The sequence below is a fragment of the Azolla caroliniana genome, unplaced genomic scaffold (genome assembly GCF_043228905.1).
Source record: "Azolla caroliniana isolate FFs.n. ecotype wild unplaced genomic scaffold, voAzoCaro1.0.p SCAF_7, whole genome shotgun sequence".
Lineage (NCBI taxonomy): Eukaryota > Viridiplantae > Streptophyta > Polypodiopsida > Salviniales > Salviniaceae > Azolla > Azolla caroliniana.
Genome location: NW_028230442.1, coordinates 104,241 through 125,499, shown reverse-complemented (window position 1 = coordinate 125,499; position 21,259 = coordinate 104,241). Strand labels below are relative to the sequence as shown.

The 21,259-nt window shown below is 36.0% G+C and overlaps 1 protein-coding gene across 6 annotated transcripts; it reads left to right on the top strand.

Annotated features, from left to right (window-relative positions):
• The first annotated feature begins 3,373 nt into the window (after window positions 1–3,373).
• On the top strand, window positions 3,374–9,334 carry LOC147861382 (putative mitochondrial-processing peptidase subunit alpha-1, mitochondrial). Of its 6 annotated transcripts, none has more exons than XM_087321942.1 (13): window positions 3,374–3,494; window positions 4,488–4,715; window positions 4,819–5,115; window positions 5,195–5,362; window positions 5,854–6,021; window positions 6,157–6,237; window positions 6,339–6,390; window positions 6,479–6,588; window positions 6,885–6,957; window positions 7,655–7,725; window positions 7,801–7,850; window positions 8,614–8,726; window positions 8,970–9,334. In XM_087321942.1, exons 1-13 carry the CDS (start codon window positions 3,447–3,449, stop codon window positions 9,017–9,019), a joined length of 1,509 nt encoding a protein of 502 aa, XP_087178068.1. In that variant the 5' UTR covers window positions 3,374–3,446; the 3' UTR covers window positions 9,020–9,334. The 6 variants fall into 6 exon arrangements, with proteins under 6 accessions (XP_087178068.1, XP_087178069.1, XP_087178067.1 ...); XM_087321943.1 differs by having other exon boundaries at window positions 3,375–3,494; window positions 6,479–6,576; XM_087321941.1 differs by having other exon boundaries at window positions 3,375–3,494; window positions 6,329–6,395; window positions 6,479–6,576.
• The last annotated feature ends 11,925 nt before the right edge of the window (window positions 9,335–21,259 follow it).

Below are 21,259 nucleotides of genomic sequence, written 5' to 3'. Positions count from 1 at the left end.
TTTACACCTCCATAGTTTTTGGTGTTTTTCCTAAAATGAAATTCTAAAGGAATTCTCGATCTATAATTCTAAGTTCTAACCCTAGCATATAATGTTTTTTTCCCTCAGCCTTTTGCTGTGGTTCCCGTGCTTCAAGATGGAGATTTCACCTTATATGATAACCTCTTCTATTATGTGAACCCCGCCCGTGTTCTGATGGCACAGGTTAAGATTTTTGCATTTCCCCATATCCATGTCCATATACACATCACCTTATATGATAACCTCTTCTATTATGTGAACCTCGTTCCGTGTTCTCATGGCACGGGTTAAGATTTTTGCATTTCCCCATATCCATGTCCATATGTGTGTATATGGCTGTCTTAACACGTTTTCCCGAATATGATTCGGGCACATATACATAAACTGAAGTGAGCCATATAGAACGAGTGTTGGCTCGGGATTTACTGTGGATAAGCGAATAGCATGTTGGGAGCTTTTGTGCCTAAGACAGAGAATACGTAGATAGTCTTACTATGTGCATGTTCAAATATATGTAGACTTAAGATAGATAAACTAAAAAACAAAAGTTCATGCAGAATCAAGAGCCATAGTGCGGTATGTACCTGACAAGAACAAGGACGAAGGGACACCCCTCTGTGGCAGTACTTTGGAAGAGAGGGCGTTGACAAAGCAATGGCTTGGCTTGAGGTGGAGTCTCAAAACTTCACTCCCGCACTTCAACCCTTCTTCTATCAACTCTTTGTGTGACCAATGAGAGGGCTACCGGTGGACCTCTCTATTGTGGAGCCCAACCTCCCGAAGTTTGATAAAGTGTTAGATATATACGAGGAGAGGTTGAGAACAACACCTTATCTTGTTGGAGACTTATTTGGTCTTGCGGATCTCACACACTTGCCCTTCCTCCAGAATGTTGTGCCGAAGCCAGAGGTTGCGGAGTTGTTTCATTCAAGGTAGAATGTGCGGGCCTGGTGGAGGAGGATCTCTGAGAGACTAGCTTGGAAGAAAGTGGTTTCTTTAGCCCATGCTTAGATAGAGATGGGTTTTTAAACCTCAAGAAAAATCTTGGATTCCCATGAGTTGAGTGAAGTTGGATGTAGAGTTCTAACTTCATTGCCAACCAGCCAATCTTCATGGATCTGGCTTTAGAGATATGTTCCATGTAAGACGAAAGTTGTAATAATGTGGATTAAGTTATGTGCACAATTTCTTGGTTGTAGTGTAGAAAATTGAAATTACGGGTCTCTTACATTTTCTGACATTGTGGCATGCACAAACAATGTAGAACATTCAACTAGTGGATGGAAATTATTTTTTCTTAGGATTGTTATTTGGGACAGAAGTCTATGTGATGGTGTAGCATTATGTATCAATCAACATCTCCAATGATTATTGAGATGGACATTCTTAGACTTCATATGCTCATAATCTTCTAACATTGCACATTGTCCTAACATTAGGGATTAATGGTCAAGGCTTGAGCTTGTCTCCATAAGCTGTTAATCTATATTCCATTCACAATTTGCTATAGTTGAAGGTGGGATGAATTTTGAAAATGTAAATATACAAAATTTCTAGACAAAGTGCCAAGGATCAAAATCATGCTTTTGCAGTTGGTTGAATATATTGTAATTCGTAAACAATGTGTGCGACTAGGAGCCATGATCTATCTAGACCCAAACTTTATGATTGATATTGGACATTGATATTGATTTTGAAGGCATTATTCTATTCAAGAACATTAGACCTACAGGTAAATAAATTGGTATTTAAGTTGACAATAAACCAACAAAGAAACCCTAGAATTTCTAAAATATTGGAATCTCATAAGCCTAAGGGTGTTGTTTTTATTTGTTGAAATAAAAAGATACACATGAGTGTACCTAATGCAAATTCATCTCGTGCACACAAATACACAAATAATGATTGGATATATTATACTTGATTAAATACAAATTATGCACATGAGTGTACCTTCCTTTAGAGGTCACTAACATGGCATATTAAGCCTTACGCACATCGTCGAGGGGGGTTGGCTAGTTCCCAGGTGGCTTTAGAAGAAGGCAGTCCTTTCATGACTCAAGATATTGTAGTTATCATTGTGCTCGTCAAGAATCTATGACTTTTCTACATCAAACTCCTCTTGCCTTCATGTACAACCAAATGGGTGTAATGATTTGGTGATAGGGAAGAGAAAATGGGTAATAAGGCTCCAAGAGCATTGTATTAGACACATTGTGGATACAAATGCATGGAAGAAGAAGCGAGTCAAAAACCTACCAAGTTTATTTACATGAAAATGTAAAAAGGACCCAATGTTTTATAATCCAATTTACCACATAGTTGAGTTGTTATGACATTGCAAAAGTGAGTATTAAATGTTGACCACAACTTAAAAAGCATATGCAATGGCCAGTCGAAGATAAGTGGTGAGTAAAAATTAAAACTAGCAATCACTTGCAAACTAGGGCACACCTATTGAATTAGAGAAAGGTATGCCATAAAGAACATGGTAATAAGAAAACTTTAAACTCTTGGTTTGATCAACCTATTTCAACTTTGACATTATCACTCTTGGTTGCCCCAATAGCTTACGAAAAGCTCCATCTGTGGCTTTAATTACCGACCAAAAGTTATGATATTTCTTGAGTGCTGACAAAACGTTCTACCAAAAGCTTTAGCAATCAACAACAATTTCACTTTGAAATATAGTTAGTTAGAATTTGCATAATAAGAAAGGTTATTAAACAAAACTGAGAAGTGGTAGGCAGAAAATTAAAACTACCAATGACTTGCAAATTAGGGCACACCTATTGAATGAAGAGAAAGTTAAGCGAGACAATATGGCGGTTAGGAAAACCTTTAAACTATTGGTTTGTTGCTCAACTTATGCCAAACCTTTTTTTTATATTGCTCAACACTTCATTAGCACTCCAACTTGTCCAAAAGCTTACAAAAAGTTGTACAAGTCGGCAACGATGCCAATGCATGTAAGATGCTCTCGACACACTTCTAACTCAATGGAATATATATCATAATGTTAATAAAAAACTTGACACTCAATTTGATACATACTACGATAAAAATAAAGTTTCCCGTATGGTCTCAATCGATCAAGCTCTCATACTAATCAATGTTGTTGTAAGAGTAACTCACATACTAGAACTGGCTGTCCTACCAAAAACGCATGTGTCCAGTCCAGACAATGAGATTTGATTGATACCCATTTGCTTTCGAAGGCAAACGGGAAGGGCTTGGGGCCGTCCATAGCCAACTAACACTACATATACATACATACATACTACTAGTTTTTTAACCAGTAACTCTCTAAACTATGTATATGGGTCTATACAAAATAACGAGTCCTCCTATTCTTCTCTGCAGACTGCAGACTGCGACTTCGACTTTCACTCAAAGGTTACACTTAGTAGCTTTGTTTTGCAGACATGGCGTTGAGAATACTATCTCAGCGTCATTCGTATTCTCATTGCACGGTAACAACCTACTCTCTGTGGTTTTACATTTAGCAATACAAGAGAAAGGAATATACTGCTGCTTGCTTATATGACGAGGTTGTGATATGGAGCTGAAACGCATTTCTATATTCTGTCTTTCATCGAGTTTTAAGACTTGCTTATATGGTATTCTTTGAAAGACCTATGATAATGATGCTTTTGCTATTGTGAGAAGAATCGGATGTCTTCTTTGTAAAAGGGTGACTTTGGACGAAAGTTTTGTAGAATCAGTGATAATAGAAGATAGTGTCACTGTCTTGTCTGCAATGTATGGTATTAGGACCACCCGATATGGCAATAAAAAACGTCAACAGCTGTAATGTGTTTCACGAATGAGACAAAAAACCGTTAAGTTGATTGATTTAAAAGAAGATAAAGAATGAAAACTGGATCATACCATCATATGCCATACATATAAATAAGTAGTGCAGACTCCTGGAGAAGTTCAAAAAAAGTAGATTTATAATGATATTACATATGTATGTACATTGGCACTTAGACTTTTTCTGACATTTGCCTGTTTTGCAATGCATTTCTCAATATTCTGAAGTATTTGTTTTCTCCACATATTGTATCTTGTAAGGGAAAAATATACCTCATTGAACTTTCAAGTTCTTAGCACAGCCCCAATTTATTGTAGAAAAATGTTCAATTCTGATGTGTTTCTTTTCAACTCATAGTAGTTTCTCTCTAAGTTTCAATCAAGATCCTTTGCTCATAAAACAGAACAGCATTAAACCAGTGTAACTAAGGTTTTTGGAGAACCTATCATTGATTTATTCACCATCCATTTCCTACCACAACATTCATGGGGTTTTCTTGTAGATTTATACGCATCAAGCCAAGAAACCTATGGAGTTTATTCACATTCTTACGAAGATACATCCCAATTTGCATAGAACTATACAATTATCTTTTGGTTATGTTTTAAAATCAGGGCTGTACATATGATTCTCTCCTTGGATGGTGCAGATGAACTATTTGAAGGAAAGAGGTCTAGTAACAGTTAAAATAGAGAATTGTGGGAAAAATAAGGGAATGCCATCTTCACGTCCAGAGGGATCGTGCACATTCCCATCCATGAAGTTCCCTTTGCAAGGAGTAGAAGAATGCTCATCTTTACCTGATTACTTGGGTCCAGTTGAGACTACTATGACTACACTTCCATGTGGCCTACGAATAGGCTCAGAGAATTCTTCAGTATGGAAAAATTGGCAATTTCCGAGTATTTTTCTCTACTTCTTACAAATCAACTTGGTTTGTTTTTTGCATTGACTCTTATACTTGGGAAGGTTTTCTGTAGGGTCCTTGTGTCAGCGTTGGGCTTGTCGTGGACTCTGGTTGTATATACGAAGACTCAAATAACTACGGAGTCACACATTTGCTAGAAAAGATGGTGTTTGGAAGCACCAAGAGCCGCTCACGTGCTCGGTTTCTGGAAGAATTGCGAGCTATTGGAGTATCAATGAGTCTTACGTCAGCCCGTGATCAGATGGTGTATATCAGTCATGGGATCAAGACATTTTTGCCTCATATCGTTGAACTTGTTGTCGATAGTGTGCGCAATTCCATTTTTGAAGAGTCTGAAGTCCAAGAAAAGGTAATATGCCAAAAAGTATCTTCACAGGTTTATTAAGCTGATTTGATTTGTATTTGAAGGTCAAACTTTTCTGCTCCAGTTGCTGATTATGAAAGATGAAGTAGAAGCCTTGAAGAGGAATCCTCAATCTCTATTGATGGACAATCTGCATTTAGTAGGATATGCTGGTGATTACTCAAAAAGTTTTTCAGCATCAGAATCTTCACTATCTACATTAAATGGGAGAATACTACGGGAGTTTGTTAATGTAAGCCATCAAAGTTCTTCAAATAAAAACCGTTTACTAAGTGCAATAATGTACTTTCTCCCTTAGTAAATGTCAAGTGATCTGTTTGTAATCCTATAAGCTCATCGTGTCTTACCCTAGACAAAGAAGAACATGAAGTTTATGCTCATAGAAATGCTTTTTATACATGTTCCCTTATTCTGAATTATACGATCTTCAATCTCCACTCTAACATTTGTTTTTATCTGAAGATTGGGCTTTGAAAGTCCATATATATATATATATATATATATAGATAGATAGATAGATAGATAGATAGAGAGAGAGAGAGAGAGAGAGAGAGAGAGAGAGAGAGAGAGAGAGAGAGAGAGAGAGAGAGAGAGAGATAAAGTAGGTCACATACGTGATAGGGTTTAGTTTTGTCACACTAATTTGAAATGCAAGCTTTCTTTCTCAAGTGCCCTTTTATTCATCTATTCTTTAATTTTATAATTATGATTTGTTTTTTGCAGAATAATTTTACTGCCCCTCGAATGGTTTTATCAGCATCTGGAGTTAACCATATTGATCTGCTTGCCATAGCTGAACCAGTATTTTCAGATCTTCCAATGATTACAGCTACTCCTGTCCCAAAATTTGAGTATATTGGTGGTGATTGGAGGCAGTCAAATGATTCACCTGTGAGTTGTTTATCTAACCTTATATACTATGTGATATTTCCATGAAATATAAATGGCCGTAAGCCCTCTTCATTTCAGTCAGTTAATTGATTGTCATATTCTACTCATGTGAAATAGATTATTTTCTTACTATAGATTACCCATTTTGCACTAGCATTTGAAGTTCCTGATGGTTGGCAGAATGAGGAACTTGCAAATCATGCGACTGTTTTGAAGGTGAGGTGCCAGTTGCTGTCATAGCCGATTCATGTTGTCCTAAGTATAATATTTTCCAGTCTGAATGGTTCATTGAACTTTGAAGTGTCAGTTCCTTTTAGGTGGAGGGGAATCATTCTCAACTGGGGGCCCTGGAAAGGGCATGTATACATGGTTGTGTAAGTGAATTCTGACTGATGCAACATGCTTTTCTTGATATTCTATTCATTAATGTTCATATTGATTATTAACATGATTGTAGATAGACATGTCTTACGAAAATACCAACAATTTAGCTCTATCGTGGCATTTAGCTCAATCTATAAAGACACAGGGCTATTTGGAGTGCATTTTTGTACGGTGAGCATCATTGTATGCCAAAATCTCCATAATTTAAATCATTTTCTTGATTACTTTTTTATTAAAAGGTTTTCCCCAGATAAACGCAATATTTAAATATCTGCTCAAAGCATATCACATGTACAAAGTAGTGTGAGATAATAGGTTGTTTCTGGGTAGAAACCAAATATCTGAATATTGCATGAACTTGGGCTTGGTAGTGAGCACCAAAAAATTGTAACTCATTTATTCTGATGAATGGGTGTAGACATGGACATTTAGATAGATTCTATGAAACATTTGATCCAAATACATATTTTGCACAACAGGGATCACAGTTTGTTCCAGATGCTGTAGATATTGTGTGCAAAGAACTGATGTCTGTGGCAACCCCAGGCAAAGGTATGTGATGAAGAGAGATAAGTTAGAGGAAAGAATAGTAAGGGAAAATAATACTTCAATATACTATTATGCAAACAATACAATCTTCTTAGACTCTAAAAATAACCACAAGACCAAAGAACTACATCTCAATGACTCTAGTTGATAATAGTCTTTTCTTGTTCTCTCTTTCTTCTACTAAGTCTCTTCTCACTTCTTCTAACCTTCTTGTTCCTCCTCTCCCTGGCTAAGAATACCCTCATATTTATAGGATTGGGTTTTGTTATTCTTGCTTTTTAAAAAAATATACTCAAGTTTATGGGGTGCTTTTTTATATCACTATTTCTCCTTTGTAATACCAAATTTGACGTGCAAGATATTTTTGGAAAACTCTGTCTTTATAAAAATTTTTCTTTTGAAATTTGGATATTGGAGGAAGAAATTATGAGCTTTATTCTCTACCTAAATCTTCATATCCACGCCTTTTTTTTCCTGCTTTTTCTACTTTTGGAAAACGTATCTAACTTTATATCCCTTGAAGGCCTGTCCTCCTTTGATACGTGATCCTTCATATTGCTCTTTATTCTTAGTCATCTTAGCATCCAATGTATTTTCAACAGTCCATTTTTATGAACAAAAACTGACTTCACAATATGTAGTTGAAACTTATAGTTTGATGACATTAGTTCCTTGACCAGTTTTGAACTGCTTACAACAGTGTCACAACGTGTGTTTGAACGAGCTAAGAATGCAACAATATCAGCAGTTTTAATGAGCTTAGAGTCAAAGGTGAGGCCCCTATAATGATTTCAAATCAAATGAATTACTGATTTGTTAGTGTTTACACGTATAATCTTACTGCAGGAAGTTGCTGCTCAGGATATAGCTGCTCAAATTTTGTCATACGGTCATAGGTATATTTGATTCGAATTTTTTGCAAGCTCCTCTATATCTCCATGTTAATATGATTTTGCAGTAGTGGTTAGGTGAATAAATTTACAGTTAGTATATATATATTGAAAGTAATTTATTTAAAGATGGAAAGCTGAAAACCACAATTTGATTTCATTTCATATTGAGTGCTCGAAAAATCGCTCATATTCTGTATTACGCTTATATCTACATCAAATTTACATTTGACCACATGCTGCTGAAGTTTGACAGTGAATCTACATGTTGAAAATAATTTTGATAATAATGGAAAGCTTAATAGCTTTCTGTATTTTCATGTTGTTGTACTTGTACCCTCACAATCTTGAAACTTCTGTCTGTGATTAAGGCAAATGATGTCTATAATAGGCGGATGTGATCACTTTTGGATGCTTCGGAAAGAATGGAAAAATGTAACAACATGATGACAGTGTAATGAGAATGCTAAAATTTGAAAACAAGAAGGCAATGGTGAGAAATACTCAAATCGGCTTTATTTATTTATGGAGGCTTCTTTATTTGCGAAATTTTCCTCTTCTAGAACAGTTGAGATGTTAGTTTCAATGACTTCTGATCCTTTAATTGAGCCTGCTAGTTATATGATTCTAATTTTTGTTCTGTTTGTGTCACCATTTGAGTCTTTGCGCACGTCCACATTCCAAAGTCAGCTTCCTTGATTGGGAAAAGTCTTCATATTTAATTTCTCCGAGGGAAGGAGCTTCTTGAAAGTAAATGCGTCTTGTGCAGGAAACCGATAAACAGATTTGTGAGTGATATAAGGAATATGACATTACAGAACTTTCAGACAGTTGTATCGGAAATTTTGTCCAGGCCTCCGACTCTTGCATCCTGGGGCGCAGGTACTCTTAACTGTTACCTGGTTCTATTCTCAAATTTATATATGGTATCATCACTTGACCTTTGATAACGGAGTGCAAGAGGGATGGATCAATTGAAACTAGGATCTGCATTGAGTATGTTTCAAATAATAATTTGTTATGCATGAAACCTTAATTAATATATGATTGTTTTATCTTCACATTTACTGAAGTATTATATCTGTTTTCCAGTAACCATTGATGGTTGTTTGTTTTATTTTTCAGTCAATAGTATACCTGCATACAGTGTTATAGAGAAACGGTTTAAGTATTGACGGCTACCTTTACGATGTGGAGTATATTTGATGCTACTTGTATGAGGAAATCTTGGTCTACATTGACTACTGGCAACCTTTTGATACGTGTATTGATTAATAGAAGGCACTCTAGTGTTAATACATTATACTTAAAGCTTTGAGGAGCAACTTACAAAATGGTCTCCACTCTTTTTGTATCCAAATGATTTATTTTCTGGAAGTTGATCTATCCTTGTAAAAAGGTGGTAAGTATTCATGTTTGGAAAATTAGCAAGTAAGCTATATTGTAGTGGTTGACGATTTTATTAACCCATCTATTGGGATTCAAATTTCGGTAATATCATTAATCTTCTAAGTGATACTGATCTCTTGGTCTTCTTTAGAAGAACCTTGCCTATTGAGCTCTCATAATGGGCTTCTGAACCCATTTCTCATGCTCCAGTCATACCACATCCCCCATAATCAAACACCACCTGATTACTTTTTACAATTTAGGGTGTACATTGATCTTTACAGCATTGTGAAAGTTTGGTTGATGGAATTGTTATTGTAGGAATTTAAAGTACAAGCTAACAAAGTATAACAATTGGATATATGTAACTTAATTTGATGATAAAAGAGAGACTACATTATGATCATGGTAGATGCTACATTTTAAAGGGAAGTTAATCGTGGGAGCATTCATTGTGTACAAATCTCACTTGAATGTGTTGTACTGTCATTGTGTACAAAAGTCACAATAATAGGTGGTTACATGATTTATTCTCGTTTTATTTATTTATGATATATTTGTTATTTATATTAATGTTTATTCTTTCTAATCTTTCATATTCTAATAGTGATTTAGTACAGTATATATTTGATGGTATATTTGTCACCCCACTAAATGCAAGAGTAAGTTAAACATATTTGTCATCAAGAATATACACCATGTAGATTGAAACAATTTTTAAATGATCTAATTTTCTAGTGCCATAATATTAGACGAGAGGATGATTTTGTCATGTATTGTTTTGGTTTCAAAAACATTGTTGCTATAGTAGAAGGTAGATTAGAACATGAGCACCACACCGCCAACAGAAGTAGACCAACAAAATGGTGACAGAGTTCAATGTTCCCCAAGACATTACATGCCAATGTTTATAGTGAGAACATAGTCTTTATAAGTTTTCATTTGCAAAGCTTGTACATCTCTTAGCCAAGCATGTGAACAATGTTGGCCCTCTTGTTGCTATTTGGTGTGGATTTGGCATGTAATAATTTTTTTTGACATAAAAGTCGCTCGATGCCCTTGCTCAACACAGGAATGGGTGGATATTGTATTTCCAACATATGAAGTTAGTTCTATCAAGGTTCACTCTAAGGACATAAGAACTTCCCATTTGCATATTCCTTGTGTCAAGTTTTTGCTTCTTCTCTTTGTCTAACTTCTTTTGACCTTCATTCTTCCATGCTCAAGCTATTCCATGACACATGATGTGGCGGCTTTGTTTCATGAATAGGCTATAAAGATGCTTATGAATTCATACCTTGATTGTAGCTTCAGTGCCACAATGTTGAATGAGAAAGTGGAAGATCAACCTCAATTACTAACCCTCACACTATCCTACAATGTGAAGAATTAAGATATAATTCTTTTGAGGCTCAAGTGTATAAGCAATCTAAAGAATTAAGACATAATCCTTTTGAGGCTCAAGTGCCAACTTTCCGACACCGAAAGTTGAGCTTGAAGGGGCGTGTTGAGACTCAAACTCAACTTACTCTAGGGTGTGAACACACCTTAAGAATATGCAAGTGTCTGAACATACCACCACTATGTAACAATAATTAATGTGTCATACAATGTAACTCTTATGACACATAGTTAATGAGTTTGTTAAAATTCCCCCCCTTCCCGAGAGGTCATTTTAGTGAGAGAATGTTGAGAGAGGGCGACCTTATAAGCACCCTCTTCTCCCCCCTTTGTAACTATTGGTTGAAATCATCTTCTTGTAAATATATGAGGAAATTAGCAAATTTGAGGAGGCAGTGGAGAAGAGTGTGTCAGTAAATTAAAATGTTCATACCTCGCTCGTGTGATATCGGATTTTTGTGTTCAAACATGCGAATCGAAGCTAACAACGCTAGCTATAATATAGACTTAAAAATTCAAGATTTTGAAACTCAGGTCGAGAGACATGAGGAAATTAGCAAATTTGAGAAGGCTTTGGAGAAGAGTATGTCAGTAAATTAAAATGTTCATACCTTGCTCCTGTGATATCGGATTTTTGTGTTCAAACATGCGAATCGAAGCTAACAATGCTAGCCATAATATAGAATTAAAAAATCAAAATTTTGAAACTCAGGTCGAGAGACATGAGGAAATTAGCAAATTTGAGGAGGTAGTGGAGAAGAGTGTGTCAGTAAATTAAAATGTTTATACCTGGCTCGTGTGATATCGGATTTCTGTGTTCAAACATGCGAAACGAAGCTAACAACGCTAGCTATGATATAGAATTAAAAAATCAAGATTTTGAAACTCAGGTCGAGAGACATGAGGAAATTATCAAATTTGAGGAGGTAGTGGAGAAGAGTGTGTCAGTAAATTAAAATGTTCATATCTGGCTCGTGTGATATCGGATTTTTGTATTCAAACATGCGAATCGAAGCAAACAACGTCAGCTATGATATAGAATTAAAAAATCAAGATTTTGAAACTCAGGTCGAGAGACATGAGGAAATTAGCAAATTTGAGGAGGTAGTGGAGAAGAGTGTGTCAGTAAATTAAAATGTTCATATCTGGCTCGTGTGATATCAGATTTTTGTGTTCAAACATGCGAATCGAAGCTAACAATCCTAGCTATGATATAGAAGTAAAAATTCAAGATTTTGAAAGCCAGGTCGAGAGACATGAGGAAATTAGCAAATTTGAGGAGGCTTTGGAGAAGAGTATGTCAGTAAATTAAAATATTCATACCTGGCTCCTGTGATATCGGATTTTTGTGTTCAAACATGCGAATCGAAGCTAAGAACGCTAGCCATAATATAGAATTAAAAAATCAAGATTTTGAAACTCAGGTCGAGGTACATGAGGAAATTAGCAAATTTGAGGAGGTAGTGGACAAGAGTGTGTCAGTAAATTAAAATGTTCATACCTGGCTCGTGTGATATCGGATTTTTGTGTTCAAACATGCGAATCGAGGCTAACAACGCTAGCAATGATATAGAAGTAAAAATTCAAGATTTTGAAAGCAAGGTCGAGAGACATGAGGAAATTAGATTATTTTAGGATGGAGTTGAGAAGTGCCAATGAGTAAATTAAAATGTTTATACCTGGCTCGTGTGATATCGGATTTCTGTCTTCAAACATGCGAAACGAAGCTAACAACGCTAGCTATGATATAGAATTAAAAAATCAAGGTTTTGGAACTTAGGTCGAGAGACATGACGAAATTAGCTTATTTGAGGAGGTAGTGGAGAAGAGTATGTCAATAAATTAAAATGTTCATACCTGGCTCGTGTGATATCGGATTTTTGTGTTCAAACATGTGAATCGAAGCTAACAACGCTAGCTATGATATAGAATTAAAAAATCATGATTTTGAAACTCAGGTCGAGAGACATGAGGAAATTAGCAAATTTGGGGAGGTAGTGGAGAAGAGTGTGTCAGTAAATTAAAATGTTCATACCTGGCTCGTGTGATATCGGATTTTTGTGTTCAAACATGCGAATCGAAGCTAACAACGCTAGCTATGATAGAAGTAAAAATTCCAGATTTTGAAAGCAAGGTCGAGAGACATGAGGAAATTAGCTTATTTGAGGATAGAGTTGAGAAGAACTAGTGAGTAAATTAAAATGTTCATACCTGGCTCGTGTGATATCAGATTTCTGTGTTCAAACATGCGAAACGAAACTTACAACGCTAGCTATGATATAGTATTAAAAAATCAAGATTTTGAAACTCAGGTCGAGAGACATGAGGAAATTAGCAAATTTGAGGAGGTAGTGGAGAAGAGTGTGTCAGTAAATTAAAATGTTCATACCTGGCTCGTGTGATATCGGATTTCTGTGTTCAAACATGTGAAACGAAGCTAACAACGCTAGCTATAATATAGAATTAAAAAATCAAGATTTTGAACCTCAGGTCGACAGACATGAGGAAAGTAGCAAATTTGAGGAGGTAGTGCAGAAGAGTGTGTCAGTAAATTAAAATGTTCATACCTGGCTCTTGTGATATCGGATTTTTGTGTTCAAACATGCGAATCGAAGCAAACAATGCTAGCTATGATATAGAATTAAAAAATCAAGATTTTGAAACCCAGGTCGAGAGACATGAGGAAATTAGCTTATTTGATGATGGAGTTGAGAAGAGCCAGTGAGTAAATTAAAATGTTCATACCAGGCTCGTGTGATTTCGGATTTCTGTGTTCAAACATGCGAAACGAAGCTAACAACGCTAGCTATGATATGGAATTAAAAAATCAAGATTTTGAAACTCAGGTCGAGAGACATGAGGAAATTAGCAAATTTTGAGGAGGTAGTGGAGAAGAGTGTGTCAGTAAATTAAAATGTTCATACCTCGCTCGTGTGATATCGGATTTTTGTGTTCAAACATGCGAATCGAAGCTAACAACGCTAGCAATGATATAGAAGTAAAATTTCGAGATTTTGAAAGCAAGGTCGAGAGACATGAGGAAATTAGCTTATTTGAGGATGGAGTTGAGAAGTGCCAGTGAGTAAATTAAAATGTTTATACCTGGCTCGTGTGATATCGGATTTCTGTGTTCAAACATGCGAAACGAAGCTAACAATGCTAGCTATGATATAGAATTAAAAAATCAAGGTTTTGGAACTCAGGTCGAGAGACATGACGAAATTAGCTTATTTGAGGAGGTAGTGGAGAAGAGTGTGCCAATAAATTAAAATGTTCATACCTCGCTCGTGTGATATCGGATTTTTGTGTTCAAACATGCGAATCGAAGCTAAGAACGCTACCTATGATATAAAATAAAAAAAATCAAGATTTTGAAACTCAGGTCGAGAGACATGAGGAAATTAGCAAATTTGAGGAGGTAGTGGAGAAGAGTGTGTCAGTAAATTAAAATGTTCATATCTGGCTCGTGTGATATCGGATTTTTGTGTTCAAACATGCGAATCGAAGCTAACAATGCTAGCTATGATATAGAATTAAAAAATCAAGATTTTGAAACCCAGGTCGAGAGACATGAGGAAATTAGCTTATTTGAGGATGGAGTTGAGAAGTGCCAGTGAGTAAATTAAAATGTTTATACCTGCTCGTGTGATATCGGATTTCTGTGTTCAAACATGCGAAACGAAGCTAACAACGCTAGCTATGATATAGAATTAAAAAATCAAGGTTTTGAAACTCAGGTCGAGAGACATGAGGAAATTAGCTTATTTGAGGAGGTAGTGGAGAAGAGTGTGTCAATAAATTAAAATGTTCATACCTCGCTCGTGTGATATCGGATTTTTGTGTTCAAACATGCGAATCGAAGCTAACAACGCTAGCTATGATATACAATTAAAAATTAAAGATTTTAAAACCTAGGTCGAGAGACATGAGGAAATTAGCTTATTTGAGGATGGAGTTGAGAAGTGCCAGTGAGTAAATTAAAATGTTTATACCTGGCTCGTGTTATATCGGATTTCTGTGTTCAAACATGCGAAACGAAGCTAACAACGCTAGCTATGATATAGAATTAAAAAATCAAGGTTTTGGAACTCAGGTCGAGAGACATGACGAAATAAGCTTATTTGAGGAGGTAGTGGAGAAGAGTGTGCCAATAAATTAAAATGTTCATACCTCGCTCGTGTGATATCGGATTTTTGTGTTCAAACATGCGAATCGAAGCTAAGAACGCTAGCTATGATATAAAATTAAAAAATCAAGATTTTGAAACTCAGGTCGAGAGACATGAGGAAATTAGCAAATTTGAGGAGGTAGTGGAGAAGAGTGTGTCAGTAAATTAAAATGTTCATATCTGGCTCGTGTGATATCGGATTTTTGTGTTCAAACATGCGAATCGAAGCTAACAATCCTAGCTATGATATAGAAGTAAAAATTCAAGATTTAGAAAGCCAGGTCGAGAGACATGAGGAAATTAGCTTATTTGAGGAGGCTTTGGAGAAGAGTATGTCAGTAAATTAAAATGTTCATGCCTGGCTCCTGTGATATCGGATTTTTGTGTTCAAACATGCGAATCGAAGCTAAGAACGCTAGCCATAATATAGAATTAAAAAATCAAGATTTTGAAACTCAGGTCGAGAGACATGAGAAAATTAGCAAATTTTGAGGAGGCAGTAGAAAAGAGTGCGTCAGTAAATTAAAATGTTCATATCTGGCTCGTGTGATATCGGATTTCTGTGTTCAAACATGCGAATCGAAGCTAACAACGCTAGCTATAATATAGAATTAAAAAATCAAGATTTTGAAACTCAGGTCGAGAGACATGACGAAATTAGCAAATTTGAGGAGGTAGTGGAGAAGAGTTTGTCAGTAAATTAAAATGTTCATACCTTGCTCGTGTGATATCGGATTTTTGTGTTCAAACATGCGAATCGAAGCAAACAACGCTAGTAATGATATAGAAGTAAAAATTCACGATTTTGAAAGCAAGGTCGAGAGACATGAGGAAATTAGCTTATTTGAGGATGGAGTTGAGAAGTGCCAGTGAGTAAATTAAAATGTTTATACCTGGCTCGTGTGATATCGGATTTCTGTGTTCAAACATGCGAAACGAAGCTAACAATGCTAGCTATGATATAGAATTAAAAAATCAAGGTTTTGGAACTCAGGTCGAGAGACATGACGAAATTAGCTTATTTGAGGAGGTAGTGGAGAAGAGTGTGCCAATAAATTAAAATGTTCATACCTCGCTCGTGTGATATCGGATTTTTGTGTTCAAACATGCGAATCGAAGCTAAGAACGCTACCTATGATATAAAATAAAAAAAATCAAGATTTTGAAACTCAGGTCGAGAGACATGAGGAAATTAGCAAATTTGAGGAGGTAGTGGAGAAGAGTGTGTCAGTAAATTAAAATGTTCATATCTGGCTCGTGTGATATCGGATTTTTGTGTTCAAACATGCGAATCGAAGCTAACAATGCTAGCTATGATATAGAATTAAAAAATCAAGATTTTGAAACCCAGGTCGAGAGACATGAGGAAATTAGCTTATTTGAGGATGGAGTTGAGAAGTGCCAGTGAGTAAATTAAAATGTTTATACCTGCTCGTGTGATATCGGATTTCTGTGTTCAAACATGCGAAACGAAGCTAACAACGCTAGCTATGATATAGAATTAAAAAATCAAGGTTTTGAAACTCAGGTCGAGAGACATGAGGAAATTAGCTTATTTGAGGAGGTAGTGGAGAAGAGTGTGTCAATAAATTAAAATGTTCATACCTCGCTCGTGTGATATCGGATTTTTGTGTTCAAACATGCGAATCGAAGCTAACAACGCTAGCTATGATATACAATTAAAAATTAAAGATTTTAAAACCTAGGTCGAGAGACATGAGGAAATTAGCTTATTTGAGGATGGAGTTGAGAAGTGCCAGTGAGTAAATTAAAATGTTTATACCTGGCTCGTGTTATATCGGATTTCTGTGTTCAAACATGCGAAACGAAGCTAACAACGCTAGCTATGATATAGAATTAAAAAATCAAGGTTTTGGAACTCAGGTCGAGAGACATGACGAAATAAGCTTATTTGAGGAGGTAGTGGAGAAGAGTGTGCCAATAAATTAAAATGTTCATACCTCGCTCGTGTGATATCGGATTTTTGTGTTCAAACATGCGAATCGAAGCTAAGAACGCTAGCTATGATATAAAATTAAAAAATCAAGATTTTGAAACTCAGGTCGAGAGACATGAGGAAATTAGCAAATTTGAGGAGGTAGTGGAGAAGAGTGTGTCAGTAAATTAAAATGTTCATATCTGGCTCGTGTGATATCGGATTTTTGTGTTCAAACATGCGAATCGAAGCTAACAATCCTAGCTATGATATAGAAGTAAAAATTCAAGATTTAGAAAGCCAGGTCGAGAGACATGAGGAAATTAGCTTATTTGAGGAGGCTTTGGAGAAGAGTATGTCAGTAAATTAAAATGTTCATGCCTGGCTCCTGTGATATCGGATTTTTGTGTTCAAACATGCGAATCGAAGCTAAGAACGCTAGCCATAATATAGAATTAAAAAATCAAGATTTTGAAACTCAGGTCGAGAGACATGAGAAAATTAGCAAATTTTGAGGAGGCAGTAGAAAAGAGTGCGTCAGTAAATTAAAATGTTCATATCTGGCTCGTGTGATATCGGATTTCTGTGTTCAAACATGCGAATCGAAGCTAACAACGCTAGCTATAATATAGAATTAAAAAATCAAGATTTTGAAACTCAGGTCGAGAGACATGACGAAATTAGCAAATTTGAGGAGGTAGTGGAGAAGAGTTTGTCAGTAAATTAAAATGTTCATACCTTGCTCGTGTGATATCGGATTTTTGTGTTCAAACATGCGAATCGAAGCAAACAACGCTAGTAATGATATAGAAGTAAAAATTCACGATTTTGAAAGCAAGGTCGAGAGACATGAGGAAATTAGCTTATTTGAGGATGGAGTTGAGAAGTGCCAGTGAGTAAATTAAAATGTTTATACCTGGCTCGTGTGATATCGGATTTCTGTGTTCAAACATGCGAAACGAAGCTAACAACGCTAGCTATGATATAGAATTAAAAAATCAAGGTTTTGAAACTCAGGTCGAGAGACATGAGGAAATTAGCTTATTTGAGGAGGTAGTGGAGAAGAGTGTGTCAATAAATTAAAATGTTCATACCTCGCTCGTGTGATATCGGATTTTTGTGTTCAAACATGCGAATCGAAGCTAACAACGCTAGCTATGATATACAATTAAAAATGAAAGATTTTAAAACCTAGGTCGAGAGACATGAGGAAATTAGCTTATTTGAGGATGGAGTTGAGAAGTGCCAGTGAGTAAATTAAAATGTTTATACCTGGCTCGTGTGATATCGGATTTCTGTGTTTAAACATGCGAAACGAAGCTAACAACGCTAGCTATGATATAAAATTAAAAAATCAAGATTTTGAAACTCAGGTCGAGAGACATGAGGAAATTAGCAAATTTTGAGGAGGTAGTGGAGAAGAGTGTGTCAGTAAATTAAAATGTTCATACCTCGCTCGTGTGATATCGGATTTTTGTGTTCAAACATGCGAATCGAAGCTAACAACGCTAGCAATGATATAGAAGTAAAATTTCGAGATTTTGAAAGCAAGGTCGAGAGACATGAGGAAATTAGCTTATTTGAGGATGGAGTTGAGAAGTGCTAGTGAGTAAATTAAAATGTTTATACCTGGCTCGTGTGATATCGGATTTCTGTGTTCAAACATGCGAAACGAAGCTAACAACGCTAGCTATGATATAGAATTAAAAAATCAAGGTTTTGGAACTCAGGTCAAGAGACATGACGAAATTAGCTTATTTGAGGAGGTAGTGGAGAAGAGTGTGCCAATAAATTAAAATGTTCATACCTCGCTCGTGTGATATCGGATTTTTGTGTTCAAACATGCGAATCGAAGCTAAGAACGCTAGCTATGATATAAAATTAAAAAATCAATATTTTGAAACTCAGGTCGAGAGACATGAGGAAATTAGCAAATTTGAGGAGGTAGTGGAGAAGAGTGTGTCAGTAAATTAAAATGTTTATATCTGGCTCGTGTGATATCGGATTTTTGCGTTCAAACATGCGAAGCGAAGCTAACAATGCTAGCTATGATATAGAATTAAAAAATCAAGATTTTGAAACCCAGGTCGAGAGACATGAGGAAATTAGCTTATTTGAAGATGGAGTTGAGAAGAGCCAGTGAGTAAATTAAAATGTTCATACCTGGCTCGTGTGATTTCGGATTTCTCTGTTCAAACATGCGAAACGAAGCTAACAACGCTAGCTATGATATGGAAATAAAAAATCAAGATTTTGAAACTCAAGTCGAGAGACATGAGGAAATTAGCAAATTTGAGGAGGTAGTGGAGAAGAGTGTGTCAGTAAATTAAAATGTTCATACCTTGCTCGTGTGATATCGGATTTTTGTGTTCAAACATGCGAATCGAAGCAAACAACGCTAGAAATGATATAGAAGTAAAAATTCACGATTTTGAAAGCAAGGCGAGAGACATGAGGAAATTAGCTTATTTGAGGATGGAGTTGAGAAGTGCCAGTGAGTAAATTAAAATGTTTATACCTGGCTCGTGTGATATCGGATTTCTGTGTTCAAACATGCGAAACGAAGCTAACAACGCTAGCTATGATATAGAATTAAAAATTCAAGGTTTTGAAACTCAGGTCGAGAGACATGAGGAAATTAGCTTATTTGAGGAGGTAGTGGAGAAGAGTGTGTCAATTAATTAAAATGTTCATACCTCGCTCGTGTGATATCGGATTTTTGTGTTCAAACATGCGAATCGAAGCTAACAACGCTAGCTATGATATAAAATTAAAAAATCAAGATTTTGAAACTCAGGTCGAGAGACATGAGGAAATTAGCAAATTTGAGGAGGTAGTGGAGAAGAGTGTGTCAGTAAATTAAAATGTTCATACCTGGCTCTTGTGATATCGGATTTTTGCGTTCAAACATGCGAATCGAAGCTAACAATGCTAGGTATGATATAGAATTAAAAAATCAAGATTTTGAAACCCAGGTCGAGAGACATGAGGAAATTAGCTTATTTGATAATGGAGTTGAGAAGAGCCAGTGAGTAAATTAAAATGTTCATACCTGGCTCGTGTGATTTCGGATTTCTCTGTTCAAACATGCGAAACGAAGCTAACAACGCTAGCTATGATATGGAAATAAATAATCAAGATTTTGAAACTCAAGTCGAGAGACATGAGGAAATTAGCAAATTTGAGGAGGTAGTGGAGAAGAGTGTGTCAGTAAATTAAAATGTTCATACCTGGCTCGTGTGATATCGGATTTTTGTGTTCAAACATGCGAATCGAAGCTAACAACGCTAGCAATGATATAGAAGTAAAAATTCAAGATTTTGAAACCAAGGTCGAGAGACATGAGGAAATTAGCTTATTTGAGGATGGAGTTGAGAAGTGCCAGTGAGTAAATTAAAATGTTTATACCTGGCTCGTGTGATATCGGATTTCTGTGTTCAAACATGCGAAACGAAGCTAACAACGCTAGCTATGATATAGAATTAAAAAATCAAGGTTTTGAAACTCAGGTCGAGAGACATGAGGAAATTAGCTTATTTGAGGAGGTAGTGGAGAAGAGTGTGTCAATTAATTAAAATGTTCATACCTCGCTCGTGTGATATCGGATTTTTGTGTTCAAACATGCGAATCGAAGCTAACAACGCTAGCTATGATATAAAATTAAAAAATCAAGATTTTGAAACTCAGGTCGAGAGACATGAGGAAATTAGCAAATTTGAGGAGGTAGTGGAGAAGAGTGTGTCAGTAAATTAAAATGTTCATACCTGGCTCTTGTGATATCGGATTTTTGCGTTCAAACATGCGAATCGAAGCTAACAATGCTAGGTATGATATAGAATTAAAAAATCAAGATTTTGAAACCCAGGTCGAGAGACATGAGGAAATTAGCTTATTTGATAATAGAGTTGAGAAGAGCCAGTGAGTAAATTAAAATGTTCATACCTGGCTCGTGTGATTTCGGATTTCTCTGTTCAAACATGCGAAACGAAGCTAACAACGCTAGCTATGATATGGAAATAAATAATCAAGATTTTGAAACTCATGTCGAGAGACATGAGGAAATTAGCAAATTTGAGGAGGTAGTGGAGAAGAGTGTGTCAGTAAATTAAAATGTTCATACCTCGCTCGTGTGATATCGGATTTTTGTGTTCAAACATGCGAATCGAAGCTAACAACGCTAGCAATGATATAGAAGTAAAATTTCGAGATTTTGAAAGCAAGGTCGAGAGACATGAGGAAATTAGCTTATTTGAGGATGGAGTTGAGAAGTGCCAGTGAGTAAATTAAAATGTTTATACCTGGCTCGTGTGATATCGGATTTCTGTGTTCAAACATGCGAAACGAAGCTAACAACGCTAGCTATGATATAGAATTAAAAAATCAAGGTTTTGGAACTCAGGTCGAGAGACATGACGAAATTAGCTTATTTGAGGAGGTAGTGGAGAAGAGTGTGCCAATAAATTAAAATGTTCATACCTCGCTCGTGTGATATCGGATTTTTGTGTTCAAACATGCGAATCG

Excerpts from the sequence above, each read along its gene's own strand:
- LOC147861382 (XM_087321940.1), top strand. The coding sequence starts at position 3,447 with ATGGCGTTGAGAATACTATCTCAGCGTCATTCGTATTCTCATTGCACG. Across the intron at positions 3,495-4,487 it reads ATTCGTATTCTCATTGCACG|ATGAACTATTTGAAGGAAAG; the intron begins GTAACAACCTAC and ends TGGATGGTGCAG. Across the intron at positions 6,022-6,156 it reads GGCAGTCAAATGATTCACCT|ATTACCCATTTTGCACTAGC; the intron begins GTGAGTTGTTTA and ends TTCTTACTATAG.